A 25,898-nucleotide genomic window follows, 5' to 3' on the forward strand; every position below is an offset into this window, starting at 1 on the left:
GAATAGTGATTTGGTTACCGGTTGGTAAACAACAAAAGGACTGGGCAGGACACTACGCGAGGGTGGTACCCGCATGATAACTGTGGATGCCCAGGTATAGGTTTTATGGGCTCTATTTTGGCTATTTATTTGCACTGAAAACCTAGTGTTAATTCGCCCCTTGTCATGTGCATTTTTAACAGCAAAGCTGTTCAGCAAATTGTAATTTTCTGTGTCCACAGTTAAAAATAAGACATTGCCGAGCGTGCGCACGTGAGCGCGGGCCTTGCGGTGACCACCCGGCAGTTAACAAAACCAAGAAAATGCTGAGCACTCGTGTGTGCGTGCCTCGTGATGACCGTCGAGCGTCCCCTCCGCATGCACGTTTGTCAAGCCCAGCATACCCACCTAGAAGACAGGCCAAGATTGCGGTGACCACCCGGCAGTAAAAAAAAACCCAAGAAAATGCCAAGCGCTCGTGTGTGCATGCCTCGCAGCAACTGCTCAGCATCCCCGGCGCACGTTTGTGAAGCCAAGCATATCCACTTCGGGAGATTGGCCAAGATTGGCAAAAAAAGAAAAAACTCCAGCGTGCGCTGTAATTGCAGCAACACTTGCTCGGAACAAGATAGACTCCAGCGTTCGCCATAATTGTGGCAACACTTGCTCGGGACGAAAAAGGCACGTCATCGCGTACGACCCTCCAAGGTGATGCCCAATAACTATCACGTCCAAAAAAAATGAAAGAAGCACGCACTCGTAGCAACAGTGATGGAGTAAAGGTCGTTGCGGCAGCGAAGAAGAAGCAAATCGACTGCAATTGTGGACTTGTACAACTTCGCTACCTTCATGCCTTGCACATTAGTGCGAGCTTCCTTCATTTTTTTGTAAGAGCATACCACTTGCAGCAAGATCTTTCGTGTACCACTATAAAGGGTGATGCATTAAAATGGGGCTGAAGCACAAGATTGGCTCTTTTGCCCCTCTTTACAACAACAGAGATAACAGTGGCCTTAAAAAACCAATCCAACAATCTGGAAAATGAAACATGGGTACCCATTAATACCAATTTTGGACTGTTTTATAGTTTGAGTCAACATTTTCAGAGCCCATTTGAAGAAGAGTCCTAATTACAGGAAGAATAGTGACCAGATATTATCTTCGTCTGTGAAAAGCAACACTGAAGTCACAATACAACTTGCTCTAGATCATTTGATTAGCTCACTGAGGACACGAATATGCCACTCTTACACGTACCTTCTGTAAAATAAGGTAGACAATAGCAAAAATGTAAAGACCAGTGTCGCCGCCACTGGCTGTATCACGCAACTTACCCCCGACGTGGTTGAAATAGCGTGACGTATATTTTTGCAATACGTTTTCACAAGTTTATGAAAACTTAATTGGAAGTTCTTGCAGTGTCATGAACAAAAGAAAGCTAGAAACAATATTATGGGAGCACAGCCAATATATCACGCGGCGACCCCAAACACCAACAAGTTCATTCTGGCTTTGGAATTGTGACCCTGGCACAGTACTGTGTGCAAGCCACTTTTATTATGACCCTCTGTGGGCTTTTGCTGCACCAGAAGAACACCGAAATGCTTATTTTGGCTAAAGTTAGTATTACCGTACGTCTTCTGTGGCTGCCGCTGGGTGGCGCTATTCGTCCACTTTTGTGGTTATACTACTATGCGAGGATATGTGCTGTGCACGAGCAGTTGGTTTGGCGGCAACCTTTACACGGCCTAAAAAGGACAATATACTTTTCTTCGAAAAAGTGTCGATGGTGATCACGAGTCGCATGAAGAACCATTTTGCCTGCTGGTCCATAGCAAGAAAGGACATGGGAGTTCAAGAAAGCACGACTGATTTGAGTGAAACTGACAAAACCGCTTGATATGTGGTAGGGTTGTATTCAGTTGCTTCGATAGTGCCGTACATCACCGCTGCCTTGCTTGCTTCCGGTTTATCGTGATGCAAACAATGGTTTCAGCAGCTGCTGTTTGCATATTGAAATTGCTGCGAGGGAAATGCATTGTTTGATTAGCAATTTCTCAGCAATTAAGGCATCTTTCAGCACTGAATCAATGCTAAAATGGCAGACTTTCATTCGAAACCAACTTGCTGGTTGCCTTCAGTGTCCCGTTAATAAATTCACTCAGCCCAGTTATATGCATGTGGCAGAGGCTTGAACACAATTTTTTAAGGAATTCACCCGTTGAATTTTTTACCTTCTTCCATTCTGTGCTCAATCACTCTTGTGCGTACGTATAAGCAAAAGTCTAGTCCCTTTGGCAAACCTTTTTTCTACCCTTTCAAGAAATCTTGCTAGTCTTTCTTTTTGCCTCTATACCCTCTCACTGTCTGCCTCATTGCTTGTACAAAAATTACAAGATGTAAACTAAGGGTAATAAACACTACGCAAGGTAGAATATAAAGTTTATACAAGCCAATGATCCAACTGCTGGCTGCGATTCTAAAACTGGTGAAAGCCTCCAGGAGGATGTCGAGTAGGCAATAAATAATATAGAAACTTGGTACGTACATGTCTGTGATCAGAAATTCCAATGTGAAAGCAGCAAAGAAAGGAGGAGAGAGAAATGGCCAAGGAAGGCCCTGCAATAAGGGGCATAAGTACCAGACTGAATGCATCCATTGAATTTGCCGGCAAACTGCCGGACAGCTTGGCAACTGCATACTGCGTACAAACGTAGTAAGAAATAATAATAAAACAATATGGTTGATTTGCAATAAAGGTGTTTGTGGAAGTGATGTCGCACTTTTGCTGCTGCTGCTGGAAGTAAAATGTGACGGTAGCGTCAAATAATTTGTTATCTAGACTGAGCCTGCACACCTAGGCAAGACAAATCACTGAAACTTACTGGCTGTGGTGTTCAAGTGTGGCAGCCTGTTTGGCAGTGACAAGAACCTCCAGTTTACAGTACTGTTTTAATTTAAACGATGCATTAAAAAAAAAAAAAAACGTGGGCAATTTGAACAAGCTTCACTGATAAAATTTCACAATTTGTGACCTAAAAAGTTGCAGGGTGGGAAAAAATATGCAGAGGTGATAGTAGTTTTTAGACTTGTGGCATTTTGTTGCATTATTAAATAAGTGTTGTTGCCGAGAGCAGCATGTTTGTAGTCTCAGCACAGTAATGTAACAATAAAGGCCACATTGCTTCTACAATTTGGTGTCCCTTTAAGCCCGGGATGAACAGATGTAGCACGATGAAAGGAAGCAAACTTGCCACCAGTTAAGAGAACTGGCACGGGAGTTTGAACCGTCAAAAAGAGCAGGATGTTTAAAAGGAATCAAGAGGAGACATAAAGTGTTTGCTTACATTGGGTGTGTCCATTAAGGATGAAAATTATGATGCAACAAATAACATAATGAGGCCAAACAGTGAAAAGGTTTAAAACATTTTTAACAAGATTATCCTTGTTCATTTATTTAAGGAAGTGTTTGAAAGAGTTCTTGAAAGAACAAGCGAGTTGCAGGCAAAAAAGCAGCATGTTAAACCAGTTCCACCAACACCTTGCACCATGCGAAATGGTGGCGAGCAATCAAATCTGCCATAGTTTGGGCGGCAACGAAAAGAAAAGCCTTAAGGCAGTGCACATCAATAAAGGGGTGGGCACCAATCTCGGTCAGGTTACTTGAGTGAGAAATGGGTAGAATGCCTCTTTTAGTCGTGGACTCCGTGGTCGTGGATCAGTGATGTAGCTTGGTGGCAGAATATGAACTACTCACAAGATAGCCGCCACCGTAAAAGGTACTGTTAGCCTGGAAAAATGACAACCTGATTGCAATCCACAAGAAGGGAGATTGCAGACCATTCAGCCTACTCTCTGTTCGATACAAGCTGTTTGCAGAGGTAATAGTTAACTGCATAGGTGATAGTATACACAACAGGCTTGATTTAGCAAAGGCTACTAATCAACAACAGATCACGTTCATTTCATTTATTATATCCTTAAAGGCTCAGAGGCATGACATAAGGGGGATCAGGTAACAATGTTCTGCAGGAATACCATTGAACAGGAATACAATTAAAGGAACATATGAAAGCACAAAAATAGAACCGAAAAATCCATTTAAATGCAAACAACAAAAATGAATTCCAAAAAAGTAACAAAAGTTACTGAGGACCTGCACACTCATGCAATCAACCATTCACAAAACATAGCAAGCTTTTGTACCTTCATAGGTTACGAAAAGAGTTTGATTCAGTGGACCACAGTCATAGAACCATTTCAGCACTGGGAGTTTAGGAGAGGATACACAGTCACGTGACAATGCAGAGTTACGTTGTCAAAAGGAAGATATATTTACAAAGGACACCGTAATCACCGGCACAAAGACAGGTTGATGGCACAATACCAGTCCAGCCGAAACTCCAACTTCGTCTCTCTCCTCTTCCTATCCCTCGGTCTTTCAACAGCAACACATACCCAGATGAAGAGAGATTGGGCACAGCTATATGCGGCTATGATTAGCGTCAATTTCTGGCGAAGCTGGTCAAGGTCTGCGACAATACAAAGAATCTGCAAGGAAGATCAGCCTTTATACAAAAAGTGAGACGTGCAAACTGTGGTCTTACACACCAATGCTACACCTGGAATAAAAAATGTGCTGCAGTGGATGGCTGCAGATTAGTTTAGACCGCCTGGGGATCTTTAACGTGCACTGAAATCTTGACGCACGGATGTTTTTTTTTTTTTTTTTAAAGGGACCCTGTAACACTCTGAACAGTGCAAGTAAAGCTGTGCGACGTTTAGATTACATTGCCAGGAGTACCCGAGCCAAAATTACACCTGCACGTGAAGCGGTGAGCGCGCAAATTGCTGTGAAAGACGTTGAAAAACCAATCGCGCTCTCTTCAATTCTCCTCATTATGCACCCCTGGCATGGCCTAAATGACATCATTGTGGCCATGGCGGTCCTATTGGCTGTCGCTGGTCAACTTCACAGCTTATTTCTCGCATTTCTGGTGAGGATCCAGCATCGTCAGCGTTGTGTGCCAACCTCTTCTATGCCTGAACCTGTACACACAGTTTTGACATTTCTTTTATGTTTTGAGTGCACGCGTAGTTTGAGTGACAAACTTAATAATCCCATTTCAATGAGACCACTTGACAACAAACGTTTATTGCTTCAAAAATGCCCCACCAGCCTGAACGCGCGCTTGCGAGCAGGCAGCCATGCCTGCTTTTTTGTGGCACCAGACCGGAAATAGGCCCCCTCTCGTTGTGGAGAAAAAGAGAAAACTCCCCAGCCTGTGATATATCAAAGGCCGCTGAAAAGAACGCCGCGAGCCACCCCCCTCTCCGTGAGACAGCACGCAGCTTTGGTCGCTTGAGAGGGAACAATTATGCGTGATTTCTCATTGCGCGTAGTTTTGGTGACAGTGAACGAATTTTCATAATTCTTGCGGGAGGAGATTGCTGGGACAATAAACTTTACACCAAAATACATTCCGAGTAGTCGATGGTGGGTGCTGCAGGGTCCCTTCAACAGAAAAATAGCCATCACAGCCGGGAATGGAACCAGCAATAGGAGTGACTTCCCTATTAAAGGGGCCATTAAAACAAAACACAAGTTTCGTTCATTACAAGGAGTATTTTGTCTTGATACCAATGATACCAATTTTATTGCAAACTTCAAACAGATCATCTCGATAGTATTAGGGAAACCAGCTAAAGCTCTGACGACTACTCAGCCACTTTTTGGCTAAGTGTAGACTTCCACGACGTCAAAGAATCTTGTTTGTGTGACTGGCAGCTGCCGCACAAAGCCACCACCAAGAAACATGACTGCACAATAGTATCGGGGCCTCTGGCTCCATTGGATCGCACCACCTGAATGCTGACAAGCAGTTAACACGCTGATAGCTGTGTTTGTAGTGGACTTGTATTGATTCACTGTGGTGCAATTTTTTTTTTTTTTTAGTTAGAAGAGCATCTTTTGTAGTTGAAATCCTGCAGATGGGCATTGACATCGTCACAGAGCAAGTTGGAAGAGCGGGACTCTCTTGCTCTCCATCTAAATCCGAGCTGCTTTTATTTCCGTCGCCGGCTCAAAGACCACCTCAGAAATCGAACATCAGGCTCCTCATAAACGGCAAACCAATCCCAGAGGTCCCGATAATCGGAATCTTAGGACTAAGAATACAAAACAACCGCAAAAGTGACAGCTTCATAAACCTAAAAAACCAAGCCGCGGGTCAGATGGCCCGACTTGTCCACAGCCTCACCAACCGCCATAAGGGTCTTACCGAAACCGAGAACGTTAGCATTCTCCAAACGTGCGTCATAAGCCGGTGAAATTTCTCAAAATAAAGTTTATTCTCTCTCTCTCTCTCTCTCTGTCTTGTAGTTGAAATAGAGCTGAGTGAGTTATTAACGGCTGGTTCTTTCAAATTGAACCAGCCTGTATTTTGTCTTCATGGCTGCTTTACGGAGGGCACAAGCAGACACTATCTCTCCGAAATTACTTATAGCCTATCTAGATGGTGCTTTTAGGGATCTCAATTAGAAGAATTAGGAATATAAGTAAACGGGGAATATTGGAGGCATGTGAGATTTGAACTTGTTCAGTGAGTTTGGAGAAAATCTGCAAAGAGTGGTTCAGCGATTGCTTTAATGACGTTCAGTAGTAGGGTTAAAGATACACACATATGCAGAAATCATAAAGTGGCGTTATACAGCCAAGCAGAAAGGCAGCTTTTCAGACTGTGTAAGGAATACTAGAAGAGGGCATAAATATAACAACTGTGGTCAAAATGTCAGTGTTGCTCCTAACCATGAGGAAGAAATCGGGCATAGCGTTAGCAGGGGCTGGGGTGGACTTGGGAAGCGCTCAGACAGTAGGTGACCTCTACCACTAAGAGAATCATACAACCAATGCATATTCCTAGTGATGACTTGGGATAAGCAACTTGTGGACTTCCTAAGCACCTTGACAGAAAAGTTTGGTGGACTTATGGATAGAATGATGGGTGTAAATAACATTTATAAATAGGAAGCGGCAGTATGGTTTACGGCACTCGTAGCACGTAACAGACATATTAGCTTAATTTCAAGAAAAAAAAAGTTGTGTTGGGCCACATCTAATATAGAGGATTAACCACAGGTGAACTACACGACGAACTAGGGGCAGATAGGGGACTCAGAGGATGAATGTGGTCAGCACGTATGAGTGCAAAGAAAGGATACTTTTGGGTGACGCAAGACACAAGTCAGCGGGACAGGCAGTCATCCTACAGTAGGCATCAACAGCGGGCCGATCCAATACTGTTCACGCAATGTAAGAACAGTCCACAATTTTAGCAGCAAATAATTTCTAGGGGAAATTTCGCACAGACCATGCAGAGACATAAGTGACAATGGGCCAGGCATGTTTTGCAGCAGCCAGGGCACTCTTCAGCACAAAAAACATTTCACAAGTAACAGAGCCAGCAAGATGTGGGCATGCATACCTTTGTCACCATGATAAAATTCCTGACAAAATCCAGTCGACGGGGAGGGCTCACTTATTTCATTCCAACAAAGAGTTTGTGCCAACAAAAAATTGCATAACTCTGAGCTCTGACAGACACTTGTCAGTAGCACGTCCCTCTTCCGCACGTGTCACATTTGTAAGCATTTCATGTGTGCAACTTTGACTACGACAGGCTTGCAATAGGCATACCACATAATCGATGTCTACGCACGCACGCACACGTCTATACACAGCACATAAACAGCAGGCATAACACATACAAGAATTTACACACCATGCGAGGCGCTTATTTGGGAGCACCTAGGTTATGGTGTCTAGACTGGGTAGGTGGGCAATCGACAGTGTGAAGCACACTTCAGCATGCTGCCGTTTCACGACGACTTCACTATACTTCATGAATATGAGTGCCATACACTGCGAATATGACTCCGCACCTCACAGTTCGTGCTGTGAAAGGACAAGCAGACGATTCAGAGCTCAACTTAAATTGTCCGCTTGCCTCTGCTGTCGCAACTAAGTACACTAGGCACCGCAGCAGTTCCTGTGCTGCAGGACTGAGAGTGGTGACCACTGAAATGCCAAAACCAAAAATAAACAAGAGAGCTGCTGCTTTTATCAAACTGGCTACGTATCCCTATGCCAGGGCCAAAAATTTCCGTTTTTGGTGCCATTCAACTGTAACGCCTTGCCAAGACTGTCGCTCTCCATTATGCAGACCCCCCCCCCAAAAAAAAAAATCTAGCTGCATGTATTTGTGAGCATACAATGGCTCATTGAGCGAAATGTGTGACGTAAACTTTGGGAAGTGGCTCCTAGACCCAGATGACTGCAAAGCATTCCAGAGTGCATGTGCCGCACCTCCTATGCCATAACTCTCGGCCCTCAGTTCCAAGCAGCTGTAGAGCACCTGAGCACAGCAGCGGTCAGGCCAGCGATATGGCAGAGGGTGCTAAGGATCTCTGGGTTCAAACAGGCCGCCCCTGGAATTTGAACTTGCCAACGTTCAATGCACGAACTCTTGTCTAGCGAAGCAGCTGAGTTTGCTTAACCAGAGTAGAAAGTACTTAACCAGAGTAGAAAATATCACAGTTCAAATTAAGAAAAAGGAATGGACTAGGGCTGGCCATGTAGTGAGAAGGAATGACAATTGGTGGACCACCAGGGTAACAGAGTGACTACAAGACACAGGTCTGTAAGAAGGGGAAGGCCATTAACTAGATGCAGGGACGAAACAAGGAAGTTCGGAGGCAAGGAATCGACTCGGGCAGCGCAGGACAGGAAGGGGTGGAGGTCGATGGGAGGGGTTTCGCACTGCAGTGGATCTAAATAGGTAGGTGATGATAATGAAGAAAAGGACCGCACTACTAGGCATCCCTTAGACGTGCACAGAGCCACATGGAAAGCAGCGAGTGCATTAAGCACAGGGTGCGCTGGCCTCACCTAGCGGCGCAACAGTCACCAGCAAGCCAGGCCGCTCTGCGTGGAAGTAGAACCTTCATAAATTTTATGCAAATGATTCTGTTCTACTGCCAACATGCTTACATAGAAACCCTGAAACACAACCCGCAACAATTTTACTCAAAAACATGGCCTGCAGCAAAACTTGAAAGCATCACTCGTGGTGCAGAACTCGAAGCATTCGGCAGCGTTCAAATGGTCATTAATGCTTCCACGCCCAAAACTTGAGAGGTGCATAGGTGTCCTCGAATTTTTTGCGAGAGCCATTTTGAGAGACAATTCATTGAATATGATTAGCATTACCTACCAGGTACAAAAGAATGTTTTCTTTCCCAGGATCTTAAAGAAGCATCCCAATAAAAAAAGAGATAGACAAAGCATGCCACTGAGTTGCGTGACATTGGAAACACAGTGACGGCACAAGACGTTGCCATCACATTGTGGACAGCTGCCTCGCAGCGAGAAAGAGCGATTCTTGGCTTACTTTTGATGCAGCATGCTCCCTTGAACAAGGGTGTTTGCATGACTCAAATGCAGCAGTGCTCGACTATCTAGCTGATCTCACCAGAATCTCCTCGAGATAAGCAGGAAAAAAATGAAATATGAACATAGTTGAGATGAACTAGGAAAAAACAGGGGATGCTTGGTACTTTTTAAGAACGTGAAGGCAAAAGCCTAGTTGGACCTCCTCTTCTGCTCGTTGGGCCGCTGCCACAGCTTCATCCATGGCCGCTTCCTCCCAGCGGCGGTTGCGATGAGTGGCATTTAGAGTTGCTCTGGCCTCTTTCGCCATGGCGTACCCACTCAAGTCTGCCGGCCTTAGACTAGGGCCTGGTGTGTCGTTACCCATAGCAATGTAGAATGAAGCCCTGAGCCCACGTGGCGATGTATACAAGATGCATCTACAATGTTCTACCATCTGTTGCCCTTTCTCAGAACACTCCTTAACCCTTCACTGGTGCTGCTGCTCCCCTTTCCTAGTGCACACTGATTTTCTGTACCTGACTGCTGCGCTCACAACACGAACTTGAAACATCGACATCTAAGGCCTAAGAAACCAATGCTCCTGCTTGACGCTTTTAACAAACTAGTGGCTTGAGTGATGCTCACTGATTATCTCGCTTCACCAGCCTTCAGCTTGGAATTGTGCGAAAAGCACATGAGTGATGCTCACTGATTATCTCGCTTCACCAGCCGTCAGCTTGGAATTGTGCAAGGAGCACAGAACTAAACTTGCAGCACACACTGTGCTTTGTTTTGTTGGGCTCAATTCCTGCTTCGGAGGAGGAAACAAAGCGGCACCTCAAGCCGAGATGTGTGCGTGGATGACTGTGCCCTTGGTGCCGTTTTTGAGTGTGAAGAAACTACTACGTGCATCTGCAAGTGTGTGGCAATTTAGTTCCTTGCTCAGATTTTTTCAATCAATCTGTCCATTTGTCCACAGTCCATTTCTAGTGCTGCCATTTCTGGAATGACAAAAGTGCACGCGTCGTGTATGCTGTGTGTGTATTAAACAGTAAAGAAACTGTGGTAACTGTGCTTTTACTCTCAGTTTTATTCTCAACAACTAGCTTTTATTCTCGGCCCACTGACCCAGTCTAGACACCATAAGTACATGGCGGCATCGAGCTACCACCGAACGCCGGTTTTTTGGATGGTGGGGCGGGGGAAACACGTCTCCCCCACGAGTGCTCGTGTTTGCGATGACTTAGCCACTCTATGTGTAGAGTGCCCGAGCGGTCGCTGCCGGGGCAACAAGCAGTGCAGCCTCCGACTCGAGTGCTCCACGATGTTGGGGCAGGAGGCAGAGGGGCGCTCCCCCAGAGAGCGCCGCTTAGAGGTACTGACGTGCCATGACACGCAGGAAGTGTCCCCGACGCAGGTTGGCCGCCTCGCGCTGGATCTCCTCGTTGTTGCTGGCATTGAGCTCCAGCAGGCCCATGCAGTGCAGTGCCTTCTGGCGCGATTCGAGCTCACCGCGACGTGAGTGCAGGTGCACCAGGAACTCGAGCAGCGTCACGTCCCACACATGCTCGTACAGCGAGTCACAGCTGTCCTGGCACTGGCGCTCGTTCAGGGACTTGAAGGCCGCCCCGTAATCAGGCTCATCCATCAGCTGGCACAGCAGAGCAGCCTGCAGCCCCCACCCCGCAAGCGCTGTTAGCCGAGCTGCTCTCCAGACGTCTCCAAGATTACAGTGCTCATTTGTATTCATCCCTATAGGCAAATTTGTGAAAGTTGCCGGTTTGCAGGATTACCTGCCTCTCCATCCACGGCGCAAAATACAGACTAGGCCAGTTACAACAGACCTGCTTGTAGTGAGAAACCAGTCACAATGAAGAAATTTTGACTGCCCCCTTCCAGTAAGTAAGCACACACGCCTCAGCAGATACAGTACAGTATTATTTTGCGGCAGCCGAAAAAGACAAGATGGCAGTCTTGGTATTTTTATGCAGTGAATTTTCTCACACAGCTGTAAAAGTGCATAGCCTCATTCGACCTTGATGGTTGAAGCAACATTAATCGCACAGCCATCATGAAGCCAATGCAGCAGCTCTGTCCCCACTCTGATAATATTGCAAAGTGTGTGCATGTTTGCAAGCTGTGTGCATATTCTCAATTTAGGGTTTGCCAACCTCCCAGCAGCAGATCATATCAAAAGCCATGAAGCTGTTACCGCTACTCGTACAAAGGCACACTGCTTAGTAACCTATTCTCTGCAACGCGTGACAGGTTGAGGAAAAAATGAACTCGAGAACACCTCTACAAGGAATGCGTCTGCGAAACAGGCTGGCCTAATCAGACCAGCTTATAGGATGTTTGCATCAGACACATTAGGAGATAGTTGAGACAGCTAGCAGAACAACCGTTTAGACTGAAACTAAGCAGTGCAAACAGTTTACAAATACAGTGAAGCCCCGGTGATACGTCTCCCAGTCCTATGAAGACCCACTTCTTACGACGGATCACCGCGGTCCCGGCAAACTCCCCATAGAAACAATGCATTAAAAACTCCCGATTATAAAACGCTCAGGTGCACATGGTCCACTTCATACGATGGACCCCGGTAGAGATAAACCGGCGTTTTTCCAATCTTTTACACTGTTTTGCCACCTTGTCCTCACCTTTCTTTATTCTTAGTTCCCGTATGACACTGCTTGATGTGCAAAGGTCCGCTGGCAGGCCAGACCACTTGCTTAACAGACACAAGCAAGAAGGCAGGTACTGGCGAATGGGAGGTAACCTTTAATGGCCCCATGCGGCAGGAGATTGCTAACGCGCCAACCGCGAGAAGTCAGAAGTCCAGGTGGCCGGCAGACCGCGAATTTGAAGCTCCCATTGAGCCGATAAACGTGAAAACACAAATTACGCAACCCCACGGTGATGACCGAACACCCACTTTCCCCACCCACTCGATCCACGTTTCTTCCTTTCACAACGCTCTCTCTCCCTCTCTCCCAGCTCTTTGCTTATCAGTGTCTTTCAAAGCCGCGTTGTCACTCCGTTTTTTTCTTTTCCGCCTTTTTTCGATCGCCGCCTCGTACTGTTGCTTGTTTCGCTTGGCCATAGCAGTTTCACACTCTCACCTTTTCCTCTCTTAATCTGCTCGGCTGCGTTGGCCTTCCCAGCTTATCTCTCGTGTGCACGGGCCAGTGGTGGACGACATGGGGGTTGTGCAAGAACGTGCTAAAAATAGTAGTTTAAATAAGTTCTTAGCCCACCTGTCGCGTGAGACCGTCTACATAGGAAACTTAGCACCACTCGAGTGCGCAACAGGTGCCTTTAATTTACGACATTTACAAAAAGTGCCCATTACTTCATTTTGGACAGTGTACCAATGTGTGGCGCAGTCACATTTAAACAAAGTTGCACATCTGCGGCCACATTCAACCTATTTCTGTATTTGCTTTTCAGGTAAGCAAGCCTGGAAAAAGCATGCTTGCATGCATACGTTATAGAAAACTGCAACAGAAGCTTTACAGCCATCCCATGGAAAAGTGGGAACATTTCTGCAGTTCCCAACCAAAATGCCTCAAGGCTCACAGTGGCAAACTTTGCCTTCATCGCCAAGTTTTCTTGAAGCTCCATCAACTCATTTTCTGCTTCGACACATTCATGTGCAAAGCAATCTGCGTCAGCTTCCAAAGGGGCCACAAGCCAGGTATCTGGGCCAGATTCTGGGGGGCCTAATGTGCTCAGATGGAGGACCATGTATGCGGCTCCGTCACCTGCAGATACTGCCTCTAAGCCTATAAGTTCACTGAAAAGCTTGAAAGCAGAATAGTCGTTCCTGCTCACTCGGCTCGACCAACTTTGAAGCTTTTTACAGAAGCCTTTCACCTTGTCCCCTGAAGAGACAACATTAGTGCCCATCCCGCGCATGCTGCTGTTAAGATGGTTCAGGTGCTCAAACAGGTCACACAGACAGACAAGCTTTTGTAGAAGAGATGCGCACTTTTCTGAAAAGGACCTCCAAGCACCCTATCTTCAGCCAAAACAAAATTCAGGGAAGCTTGCACTCACACGCAAGTATTCAATGGCGAAGCTGTTGTAAATGATCATTGATGGACTCAAAGTTGAGTTTTAGTATCGTTGTGGTGCCGTGGTTGATGTCGGCGGCATGGCATTTCAATGACCTTATGTTGAGGTTGTCGCGCAGAAAAGTGCTCGCAAGGACGTTCGAGCTTACAGAGGAGCTGAGTATTTTCTAACAGCAAAGCTGTTGAGCAAATCATTTGTGTACGGTGTCTACAGTTTTAAAAATACCAAGAAAATGCCGAGCACTCGTGCACACGTGCCTCAAGCGCACCTTCGTCAAGCCAAGCATACCCACTTAGGGAGATTGGTCAACATTTACCACAAAAAAACTCCAGTGTTCGCCATATCGTGGCAACACTTGCTTGAAACGAGAAAGACCAATCATGGCAAAGTCCCGTCAATGAGAAAGACCCATCCTCATGTTGCCGTGTGCACGCACTCTGTACTGTAGAAACTGTAGAAGAGTCGCGACTTGATTGTCGAAGCTACTGTAGGTGATCACTGCCTCCATGTGGCCCTGCTGCAGATAGTTTGCGTGGCTGAGGAAGAGGCCATGCTTCGAGAGTGAGCTCATCGTTTTGGTCGACATTTTCACACGCCACTCTGCAAGTGCGACTTATCGTCTCTAGTGGTTGCTTTGCACACCGAGCCTCTCGAAGCGTGGCCTCTTCGCCCATTCAGTAGCAGGTGAATTTCATCAAGCCTGTCCTACGCTGACATATTGCGCAAAGAGGAGAAAGCTACAAATGGCTGCCTTCTGTGACGTCGTTCACTACTTGAGAAGGTTTAATGTTCTCACTAGACTTCATCACTTCAGTAATTTTTCAATGGAATGAGGGCAGCTGACAGCAATTTTTGCTGCAGTAAGTTGCAACACAAATTAAATTAGGGCTAAAGAGCAAAGTGAAGGCTGAGACAACTCACAGATAAAATTGTATCACAAATTACATTTCGCAAATGCCATCGTCTACTGGAAGAAAAAGAAAATGGACAAGAAGGAGCGAAGAAAGGTCTTTTTGTAAATGTACTGGGTCAACACATACAAAAATTATTTTCCCCTGTTTGGTCTGTTAAGCTGTCAGCTCTCTATGCCACACAGTTACGGGCCACTGTCTCCTCTTCCCTCAACCCCCAACAGCCACTTTCTCCTTCTTCTTTCTTCATTACAGATTGTCAAAGAATCATATATTTCACAGCTCCTCGACCCTCCCTATCACCTATCAGTCGGGTTGTTCGTTTTCAGGTAAAACCAGATTTCACCCGATTTTCACACACTGAACATGTTTCAGAAGAACCAGGTTAAACCCAATTTCTCCCGAATGGACCTTTTCAAAGTAGCGGTCTGCAAAATCATGGGCCGACGGTTCGCTATTCTCAACCAGTACTTGCTGGAAGCAAGCCCCACAAACGCAGCTGTCTAACTCCTTGAGTATTGGCATGACTCTACAGCTGCCTACCCCACGCTGGCAAATGCTGCACTGACATTTGTTGTGCCTAGCTAACGGAAACTGTGATGTTGAGAGAACTTTCTCCCGGCGGAGATACGTTCAACGATCGGACAGGTCTCAAATGGAGACCGACAGGTTGTGCACGCAGATGACGTGTGTAAACAAGGATGTGTAAAAAAATTGATGAACAGCTTTTTGTGAATAAAATTTTCATTTCTTAGAGTTTATCAATGCTCTTTACTGTAATCATTACTGATTCATTTCCAAGCAAATGGCAAATTTTGGAGAGTATTTGCTAGAAAACCCTGACGTGCCCTCCATCACCAGCTTGAAACAAACACCAATTTTAACATGTTAGAATTAAGAAGCTCGTGATACCCATTCTAAAACCCAAAAACGAACCCTACCTATTAGTGATCCTCCTCCTATAGCTCCCCTACACCAGGGCTCACTAATGCACACCGTTCCGAGTGGGGTCGCAACCCTCCCAGGGCCTCAGCCCGCACCCACCTGCGTGTGGCACTGCAGCTTGCTGCAGCAGTGGGCCATCTTCTTGTACATGAGGTCGTCCACCAGCGACCTGGGAGCCGGCTGGGTGAAGTAGTCGGTGCTCATCAGCAGGGCAGTCAGGTAGTGCTTCAGCGCTGCCGAGTGGTGGCTCTGGGCTGTTGCACCACCGCGGGTGGAGGAAAGGAGAAGAAAGGGGTGCAGGGAAGCACGTAAGTGAAAGCCCTGCTCACCCGGTCACCCCTGTCCCCAACATCTGCCTCCCGTGTGCGCTTTTGAATGGCTCCAAGGTCACCGCGAACGCCATTTCCGGCACCCTTTCCTTAAAGGGCACACTTCCAGGACTTTTTATCAAATCCATCTTTGCAAAAGAACACTATCGCAAGTGCTATGAGTAGCCACTTTGGCTTACTTTTAGAGAAGTAATCTACGGTGGTCTTCACAGCCAAGGAAGAAACTAGTGGCGGAACAGGCAAAACTACTTAAGCAATTTGTTATAATGCTATGATATTTTCCCATGGCATAACAGAAAGTGAAAGCATCATACTTAAACAATGAAAACACGTGACTATTCTCAATTCAACACAAAGCTTAGATTCTGATCACGCCCTGATGAAAAGACGGTCAGATTTGGAAAGATACACAAAGACATCGTGCCCTGCAGGTTCCACTGAGTGACAACTAAGTAAGGGCTGTTCTGTTCCATCCCTAAGTGTAAGCAGGTAGTATAGCACTAATGAAGCATTGTTTGTGTAGTGTCAATAAGAGAATGACAATTTTGAGAGCAGTGTTCAAACACAAGGCGCTAAAATAATAGGGAACAGGCAGGACAAGGCACACATACACTCCCTTTCACAGCAATATCAAAGACAGTGACAGGGTGTGCTTGTTGCTGTACAAGTGGAAAGTAATCCTCGCATGAACCCGCGAGCATTCTGTTGATTGGACATTCAAATGCTAAAGTGGGAAACCACAATGCAGGCATCAATAAGTGCCTGGTTGGATGAGGGGCATCAAAGACTAAAAATTCAAAACACTTTGTATCCTGAAGGAATGGTTTATTCATAAGCATATTTTTACTTTTTTTTTGTCAAGGAGAGTCAATAGCGCTTTAGTCAGTAACAAGGCCATTTGGTACATCCTTTACTCGAAAGAACTGAAAGTGGCACTACTGTTGGAAACAAGGAAAGAATGCTGTTGCAAACATCCCTACACCACACTCGAGCAAGCAGCAGCATCTATATAGCCATGATGTCAACTGAGCAGTGGGCTCCTTTTTGAATGTACACACTGCCACAGAGGTGTTGGTAAACCTGGATACAGGTTACTTACTCTCTTGGTGGTTTAGGTGCGTGCAACAGCCAAGTGGGGTAAAAATAGATTTCAACCTCATTCCAAGCATATGCATGGGCTTAAATCAGCGAAAATAAGCAGATGTCACAGACAGTTTTGCAAGGCATGGAGAAAAAAATGGTTGGCTGTGATGAGTAAGGGGGTGTGAATAGGGACTTTCACTTTCAAATACAAAGTGAATAATCATTTTACTCGAATGGTTTTGAACCGAAGCGAATACTGTGCAATTCCTAATGCAAAAATTGAACTTGGATAAGCTTCAGTAACCAACTCACAGAAGGAAAAAAAAAAAAAAAAAAAAAAGGACGCTCATTTAAGCCTGCACAAATTTTTTCTATGGCATAAAACAAATAAGCTATCCTAGGTTTAGCTTTTTGGCTGAAATTTGATTTTATAGTAAGCTGTTCCATGTGCACCATAGAAGTGTGCCCAACAGTGAACCACACGCTGTGGGAGTGTCCTGGCTACCAGGACCTCCGTGCCCAGTACTTACCACCGCACATCACCACCTTGCACCAATGGAACACCCCCAACAACAACAGCCGCGACACACTGCTCTCCCTCTGGGCGTTCGCTCACAAGGCAGGCATTGATCGCCGCATGTGATTGTGACTGTGTGCATAGACATGCATGCCTAACTCTAAATCACGGCAAAGGCAATGTTCTGCATGCATTTCTCATTTTCAACAATTTGTGTATACGAGTAATGGTCCGTGTAATAATCTAGGTACCCAAATTCATTGAAACAATTTTACACTATCATTTCTGGACCTTAAAACACTTAAAAAATCCTTGAAGTTTCTAACAGTGCTATTCAAAAGCCAAATCGAATATTAAGTTATTCCTTTAATATTTGGAAGTTTTGAATATTCACACACCCCTAGGTAAGGCACTGGTGGAGCTTTGAAGACATTCTTAACTTTTTATTGACTACAGAATTACCACAGCATATGCCAATAAATCAGAAAAAACAAATTATTCGTAGCAGTTACTGTTCAAAACATTCTGACATAGCGACAACAACACTCCATTTATTTGAAATCCAATGTTGAGGCTATTTGTAGCATTCTTGACCTAAAACTCGCCTGGCAAATGATCGAATGGGCTAGCAATACCTAGTACAAGCACCTAGGCTCAGCCAGAATAGACGAGTGCAAGACCCACCATAGCAGAAGTCAGCCAAGACCTTGACCCATCCCGCGTGGCAATTGTTGGTGGCAAGGCAGTGCTGCAGGGTGGCATGAAAGACATCCGTGGCGGTCGACCGACAGTAGGTCGATGGGCTGCAGGCAAAGATATGGAAAAGCCCTTGACACAACACCTCTCCAAACTGCAAGCAGCACCGCAAAAAAGCTCCAACAGCGACTTTGTTCAACACATTCCACACAGGCAACTGACAACGTTTCAAATCCGTTTTTTGCTAACAATGAATGCATGTGCGCACAACTCCAGTCCAGCAGCAGCACAATAGGCAGTGATGGTTACGCAGCAGCCTTGGCAAGTCTCTCACTACTGCTAGCAGAGCGAGGCAGGCCACAGGCCGGCCCTGTTCTGCCAACTTAATGTTGTAACTTGAGACAACAGGCAACATGCTCATCTCTCATTGTATTTTTATCAGTTTAAAGGGGCCATGCAGACAAAATACAAGTTTGTCTTATTCGAAAGATTTTGTGTGTCCCCCCCCCAGTGCCCCCAGTGCTTGTCCTGAAGCAAACGATGCTTTATTCACTGAGAAATTAATCAATTTAAGTTAAAATTTTGATTTTCCCGCTAAATCGTGTGATTTAGTGGTCTGCAATGACATCACAGAAACCGACCGCTCTGCAGCCGATTGCGCACGGCCGGGCTAGAGCAGCGGTGTTCGCGTGTTTGTTTGCGTTACTGAACCTAGATGGCGCCCCCATACCGTGGCAAGCTGTTTTCTGCCTTTGGTTTGTTTTTGACTGTATTTAAACCAGGCTTGTTTTTGTTCTGGGAGAAAATAATCGTTTCGTGAAACATAGTGCTCGCTCGACAAATATGGTCACGTATGACACCGTTGCTTGCGACAATCGGCCAGTGTCGTCTGAGACAACCCCAAAGCCCCGCAGTGCTGCGCAGCTAAATTAAGAATAGTGCGCGCAGTACCAACAGCAGTATGCATCAGTACTTCTATGTTTACATGTGCTTTCGTTACTTCCACTGTTTGTCCCACCATTCTTATTGCTTTAAAAAGAATATGCCCTAAAATTAAGCGCAAATAGCTCGTTCTGCAAGCTTACAAGCTCAGCCTAATTTGCGCTTGCTTTTGCCGGCCTCCGCGAATCGCAGAGCAGGCTGGTATGACATCATAGGTTCTGTTGCGGGAAATGAGCGAGTGGGTCGCATGGCCATTCCCTTTTTTCCTAATTATATAGCTTTTGAGCGAAGTTTATGTTAAAAGTGGTGTCAGTATGATTCTAACAAGGAAATCTTTGGAATGAACCAAACTTGTGTTTTGCCTTCATGGCTCCTTCAAGTGATGAACTGCCAATAGGTCCTCGTAGGGTACGAAATACAAGGGGCAACTACACCTAGTTACAGCAGGCACAGCTCTCAGACACGAAGCCATTCGCTCATCTATATCTAAAAAGTGAAGTGCCCAGCTGACTGATTGACTGTCAGGTTCATCAATGCCCAGCTCAAAGCGTTGGCCCTAGAGATAGGAAATATCGGAAGTGTACATCCCTATCATGGCCAGTAGGAGCTCGTTAGGGCTGGATTTTTGGAAATTATACCCCTAAGGGAGAAAAAAAGGCTAAATTGTGTTTTAGAAGATTCTTGACTGTCCCACAGGTCTATTCTATATCAAACTGGTTTTCACTGATACGTAACGCTTACCTATGTCTACAAATTATTTCCGGGGTTTATCTTGCTTACTAATGTGGAGAATCTTGATTTCAGGCTGAATTATGCACCTTTACAAATTCCTCAACATGTGTGAGTACCCAGCAATGCCCAGGTGTGTTAATATATCAATGGGTCCACTGCTAATATGTATGCACATAAATATATTTCTTGTGGGTGGTAACCAGCACCGCTCCACCACTGTTAGAGTGGCACTGGCTATGAGGACACAAATACATCCCAAGTGTAGGACACAAACACATCACATAAATACCCCTGAAAGTGGGGGAGAATACTCCTGCCCAAATAGCTGGGTTGGAAAGGCATAAGATGCGCATAATGCAGGTCATAGGTTTGACCCCCACCCAAGGTGCACAATTTTCTCTGCTTCCTTTCGTAACATTTCAAAAACAATTACTTCTATTCACAAAACAATTTCCCCTATGCTTTCTTCACCATACTTCACTGGTGTGTCCACGTGTGTGTATAAATTATCCTCATGTTTTTGCATTCTTGGTGGCCTTCAACATAATTAGGCCCATATTACAAGCATAGAACATGATCGCTACTATTCTAACCTTCCACAAATTCCAAGCCATGCTTGCGGAACAAGCAGCCAGCGGCTAGACAAATACTTTATGATGTACAGGGCACATGCTTTGAATAAAAGCTCGCAATTCATCATACAAGTAATTAACTACGTAACTCCATGGCTGGCCAAAAACCTGGCCAGAAAGACGGCTTCACCTGTTGATTGACGTAGGCCACAGTTGGGGGTACTCCAGGCACACTTCAGATCCACTGTCCTCCTGAAAAACATAGTGCACTTTTCGTAACTGCCATGTCATGCAACTTTCCCACCAGGCAGCACTGTGGCACCTGAACTGCACCAGGCTCCCTTTTATTGGTTTTAAACACAAGTGTGTGTGTTCTATGGAAAAAGAAAGACAAAAGTACCGCGTACTGCATAGTACCGCGAAATAAACATTCTTGCTTTTTCCAGAAACGGAATTCGTACACGCTGCAGTACACTGCCTTTCCTTGATCTGCAGTGCATGCTGTTACAGCACACATTTTAATCCTTTAACTGCAACCTGACTACCACAATTACCTAAACAGTGGTAGCTAATATTGCACAAGTAAAGATTGTTCAAAAACAATATTTTTCCTACCCTTGGTTCACTGCAACTGACAGTGTGGTTGTAACTGCCATGCCTGTTACAACCAAATTTTGTAACATTAAAATCCGTGCAGACCAAACAAGGCTTTATACATACAAAGTCATTTATATCTGGCTGTTCGTAGTGTCTGGTTTAATTGTAATCAGCGATGATCACAACCTGTAACTCTGCTTAATGTGGCAACATGCAGAAATAAACTTACCCTCAAAATATTATACTGCCTCGCAAGACATGACAGCAGGATGGAGAGGGCCAGGTTGTCCTTGTTTAGAAATAATAAAACAAAGAGAAAGCATAAGACAAGGTTACAATTACAGAAAACAGACAAGCTGCAACCTAGAAAACTCTGGACCAAATTATTGGCACGAAGTGGAAAATAGTCTACCTATTATCGCAGTACTGACAGAGCAAAAAGTGTTATCTTTACCTTCAGCAGCCTCCTTACAGGTCACTGATATCAAATATTTAACTTTTACACACGCTTAGCAGTGCCTCATATCTTTGCCTGTTCACTTACAAGGCAAATTTTCCACTTGCTCTTTAAACACTTTTCTATGCACGGTAGACGCAACTCCTACAGCCAGGTCTACATATTTTTTAGTGATAACATTTTTTGCAGTCAAGGCAAATGAACAGCACTGAGCAATACTGGCGAGAAAGGTTCAGGTATCCGAGATGGGGATGGGGTGAGGCACTGCATACATCCCCCATAACCCTTCAAACAAACAGACAAACAAAAAGAAAGAAAGCCATCTAACATGGACAGCTTGCACCTAAGGCAGGCTGTTGGTCTAGTGCCGAAAAGCGAAGCAAAGAAAGCAGCAGACAAAGAGAGGTCTGAGGAAAGTAGTGCTTAGGCATAGCAACAGTGAAGTAGGAACCCAACACAAAACAAAATAAAGCCCCTCTTTGCACTAGCCTTGCGAGTAATTTTTGACACACATTAGCAATGGATGGCCATTAGTGTTGGAGACGAAAGACCAGTAAGCACTAGAGTAGGCCCTGCTAGGGGCCACTTGTCACTTGTGCCCAATGGCGATGCCTTACAGCAGCAGCGAGTTCTCACCTTGAGCTGTTGCAGAAAGGAATGAAAAGTGTGCCTGAAAATGGAGAAGGGCAACATCAGTATGCACTGCTGGAATCTCTGGCATGCCAATAGTGGCCAGCTATAAAACCACGGTGACAGGAATATCGTAACAGAGAAAATTTGAAGTGCCCAACTGTTGAACTTTGGCAGATGAAACCACGTCCCACAGACGTTTGTGGCCGATGGCACACTGATGCACGAAAAGGGGCCATGTTTTCAGCCTTGCAACCACCTCTCACACTTTTGCCTTCTGCACACTTCTGCACCAATTGGTTTTGGTCAATAATCAGACCAGGAAAAACCTCGTGCCGGAAATGTGTCCACTCATCGAAGCTCTTTGGGGATGCTCCGAGAAACTTCTTTTCCCGTCTTTTTGCATGCAAGTGAGCTCTTCTACACCATTTTTTTTTTCTTTCAAAAAGGGTGACATACGAGTGTCTAAGCCTGCCCGTTGCCAGCTTCGAATCAGGAGATCGGATGAAAAGAACATTTTTGGCACTAACTTTTGGCGCTAACCATAACTTTTGCCATTAGACGTCAAAGATATTTATGTTGGGACTAAAAAGGAGTGACAACTCTTGCATTCAACCACAAAATGCCCTTTTAACTGCATTTTTACACAAGGGCAACACTATTGGCTGAAAACAAAACTGAAACATACTGCCTGCAGTAGTATGGCAGCATGTTTAAGAACGCTCGCTAGCTGAGGTTTTCTTTTCAAATTTCAAAAGCATGCATTCAGCATAAGCTACCCGATACATCTATTTTATGTTCAAATGTTCCAAACTTACTCTTCTTTTCAGACAAAATTTGTTTAGCAAGCTAAATTAATCCTATTGCGAAATTCGCCATTTGTGTTGTTCCCACCTGTAAAGCGAAAAAATGAACGAGGTGGTGAGACCCGTTTTCGTGGCCTCGGCATTTCCTCCATTATTAAGCCCCTAATGTTGCTGGGTTTCGTATTGGGGGTGTTCTTTGCGTAAGCACATATCTGCATTCCTGCATTTGCCAATAGGTGACCTGACTCTCGGGGACTGAGTTTTTGGGCTACAACACGTTTGACAGTTGGTGCCATCTTCAATATTCAGGCAATCGAACATATGGAGACATTGAAAATCAGATCCTTGACTCGTATGGGAACTCAACAGACAGGATTATTCTATTCGTACATTAGCACCCTGCCGGTACATTTCCAGTTGTCGTGCTTTTTCCTGGCAGTAATGCTATGAAAGCTGAATCCCAACGTGCGTTTTCCAGATCAATGCAAGTGTAGATAATAAATTTTCCCAGATCATGCATTTTTACTTTGCACTCCCCTGAAAAACACCTCAATAGCATACTACCATATCTGTAATTTCGAATACTCGAATAAATTAAGGAAGTCATTGGGGAAAGTATTGTCAAAACTTAGCACATTACTCCAGAGGTCTCTGCAGTGCAACACAAGGTAACGGCACATGAAGATACTCTGCTGTCCTGCCCCCTTTTCGAGATCTGGGGCTACAGGCTTGCACAGAGAATGGCAGGATCAAGATGTCACCTGTGAAGAGTGGCTGCAGGCGTCTCCTTTTGACCACTGCCCTCTTTGATGGCCCCAGTGGCAGTCCTCTTGTGCTGCTGGTTATTCGGTGCCACTAACATCGATAGCACTGAAGAAGGACAACAATAAGCCAAAATTTCAGTCTGCAATAAGCATTCACATTGAAGGAAACCGTATCTGCGCGACGATTCTAATGCACACATTTTTTCGCTAAAAGTGGCCAGCTCCAAAGTGAAATTGACTGCAAAGCAGCTAGCAGCATCACTGTAGACACCAACTCTTTCCGAAATTAAAAAAATCTAATCTAAAACATTACCTCAACATCATGCAAGTAAATTAAGGCGTACATTAGACTTAGCGAAGTGTTGCAGAGGTTGGCGATATAGCAGCTATTAGCACCTTGTTTCAGTTGTTATGGGTCCGGGAAGGGGCTACTCTGATGCGCAATTTAAGCACAAGGTTATTTTATTTGCCAAGAGCGAGGGGAACTGAACAGCATCACGCACGCTGCACATCCCGGAGACGCGTATGCAATTGGTGTAAACAAGAGAGTGCCAAATTTTTATGCAAGGCTTCGAAGAAAGTATTTCTTGGCCCTAGTGTCACTAGAGAAGAGTACAGAGTATCGGCACTCTTTCTCCTATTGTTCCGTGCCACTGCCATGATCATTGGTCAGTTTGCATTACGTGACATTTGTTTACACTGTGACGGTTCATGGGCGCCGCCATTTTGTTGTTTACGCATTTTAGTCAGTCAACTCTGATAGGCTTAGCTAGCCCTCCCTGCTCTGCGGCTGTGTGTAACTGACATTGTTCCAAATGTGAATCAAAGATAATGCGTGTCACAGCATTTCAGCAGCAGAAGTGTGTCCAAAGATGCCATTTTGCTTTTTTGCTGCATCTTCGGTAGTGTTGTTAACAAACGACCCGGTCGAAGTTAGCGGTGAGGCCGCAGAAGCGGTAATCTCGCAACACTGATAAACAACAAAATGGCCACTGTTGCACACTTGCATGCCTCAGTGACAGTACTCTGTATCTTATCTAGTGACACTAACCAGCCCCATGCACAGATATTTTCGAGAGCTTGAAGACTCCAAGGTGAAATCTGTGAAGAAGTGATGAAGAAACCAATGGCCCACAATTTCCGAAATTCTGAAGGTCAAGTTTTTCACATAGCAGACGCTGTAAACATTCCATACTCTAGTTTTCAGGCCACCAGGAGCTTGATAAGAAAGTTTATTCAGAGCAAGAAATTTCCACTGCCACAGCTGCCTGCGTTATATCAAATGTACGCGGTGTCATGTCTTTTATATCTTCATGGTAAAACCGGTGTCAAACTATTTATTTGAATTTTTTTACGAGTAAACTTGCCTGTGTGTATAATTGGGGGTGTGCTAGAACCGTGCAAATATGATTCCCTTTTTTTTTATGTAGAAATGCAACTGAGAAAGTTGAGCCAGTGTAGAGTACACATAATTCATGTTTTATGCTTTTCACACAAGCATTTCAGCTTCAGTTTTAAGCATTGCAGCAGGATTTGACAGGCATTATGGGCAATCAGCAAGGTACATCTCATGGTACGTTGTACTGGCAAATTAGTGAGTACAATTCATATTCAATTTCACTCCATAGCTATATTTTTAGAACTTTTTTTTATTAAAGCCTGCCTTCCGGCAGAGCTAAACGTCACTACTTTGCGACGTGCTGAAAGGCACGAGCACACACCATGTCGTCATTTCACCTGCCAAAAAAATTCATTCAGATTCTCTTATTTGCGGAGCAGAAATCTGCAGCACAATTAAACGGGAGCCACCCACTCTTCAAACAAGCCACATCTTTTCCAGTGCGGCAAGCCTATGACCATGTCCGCCTGCACACACAAAAGCTGCTGCAATTCAATTACATATTAGCCCGGAAATGCCATCTTCCCCTTTAATGAACACTGAGCCTCGTAAAGCAAACTGCAGCTACCTTGTCACTTTAAATACCTCATACAAGGGGCAGCGGTGCACATTTCACTTCACTAAATGGCTGAACCAATTTATTTAGCGTGTTAAAAGGGACACAAAGTGTAAAAGCAAGTTTGCCTATATATCTGTAGATTAGAGCTTTGTGAATACATACCAATATACCACTCGCAGTGGCAGCAGTTACTTATTAACACAAAAATTCCAAAAACGTAAGAACAAGTGTCGATGCCCTATCCACTTTCGCACACTACACTTGTGACATCACAAACCGCGAATGCATGGTGAAACTGGATTTGTGGAGCTTGCCGAAGCATTTTCAGAAAGAAACACGGAGGCAGGGACGTGCACATGTAAAATAAACGTATGCGGAAACTTTTGATGGTCACACGCTTTTAAAAGGACACAAACCCCAAAAAGCCCACATCATAAAATATGATGCCATATCCCAGGCGGTAGGCTCTGTTT

The 25,898-nt window shown here is 44.9% G+C and overlaps 1 protein-coding gene across 2 annotated transcripts in view; it reads right to left on the reverse strand.

Moving 5' to 3' along the window:
* Positions 1–6,605: 6,605 nt before the first annotated feature.
* Positions 6,606–25,898, reverse strand: part of Ints8 (integrator complex subunit 8) — a 69,672-nt gene continuing 50,379 nt past the window's right edge. For both annotated transcript variants that reach the window (XM_077681364.1, XM_077681360.1), the window contains 7 exons: positions 23,465–23,573; positions 21,904–21,937; positions 21,040–21,099; positions 20,404–20,465; positions 17,956–18,074; positions 15,442–15,596; positions 6,606–11,078 (listed from right to left, as the gene is read on the reverse strand). In XM_077681364.1, the coding sequence (XP_077537490.1) occupies positions 10,779–11,078; positions 15,442–15,596; positions 17,956–18,074; positions 20,404–20,465; positions 21,040–21,099; positions 21,904–21,937; positions 23,465–23,573 (839 nt within the window). In that variant the 3' untranslated portion in view covers positions 6,606–10,778. The remainder of the gene's footprint in view (positions 11,079–15,441; positions 15,597–17,955; positions 18,075–20,403; positions 20,466–21,039; positions 21,100–21,903; positions 21,938–23,464; positions 23,574–25,898) is intronic.

This window comes from Haemaphysalis longicornis, unplaced genomic scaffold (genome assembly GCF_048455015.1).
Source record: "Haemaphysalis longicornis isolate Haplotype H1 unplaced genomic scaffold, Haemaphysalis longicornis Haplotype H1 scaffold_1, whole genome shotgun sequence".
Classification (NCBI taxonomy): Eukaryota; Metazoa; Arthropoda; class Arachnida; order Ixodida; family Ixodidae; genus Haemaphysalis; species Haemaphysalis longicornis.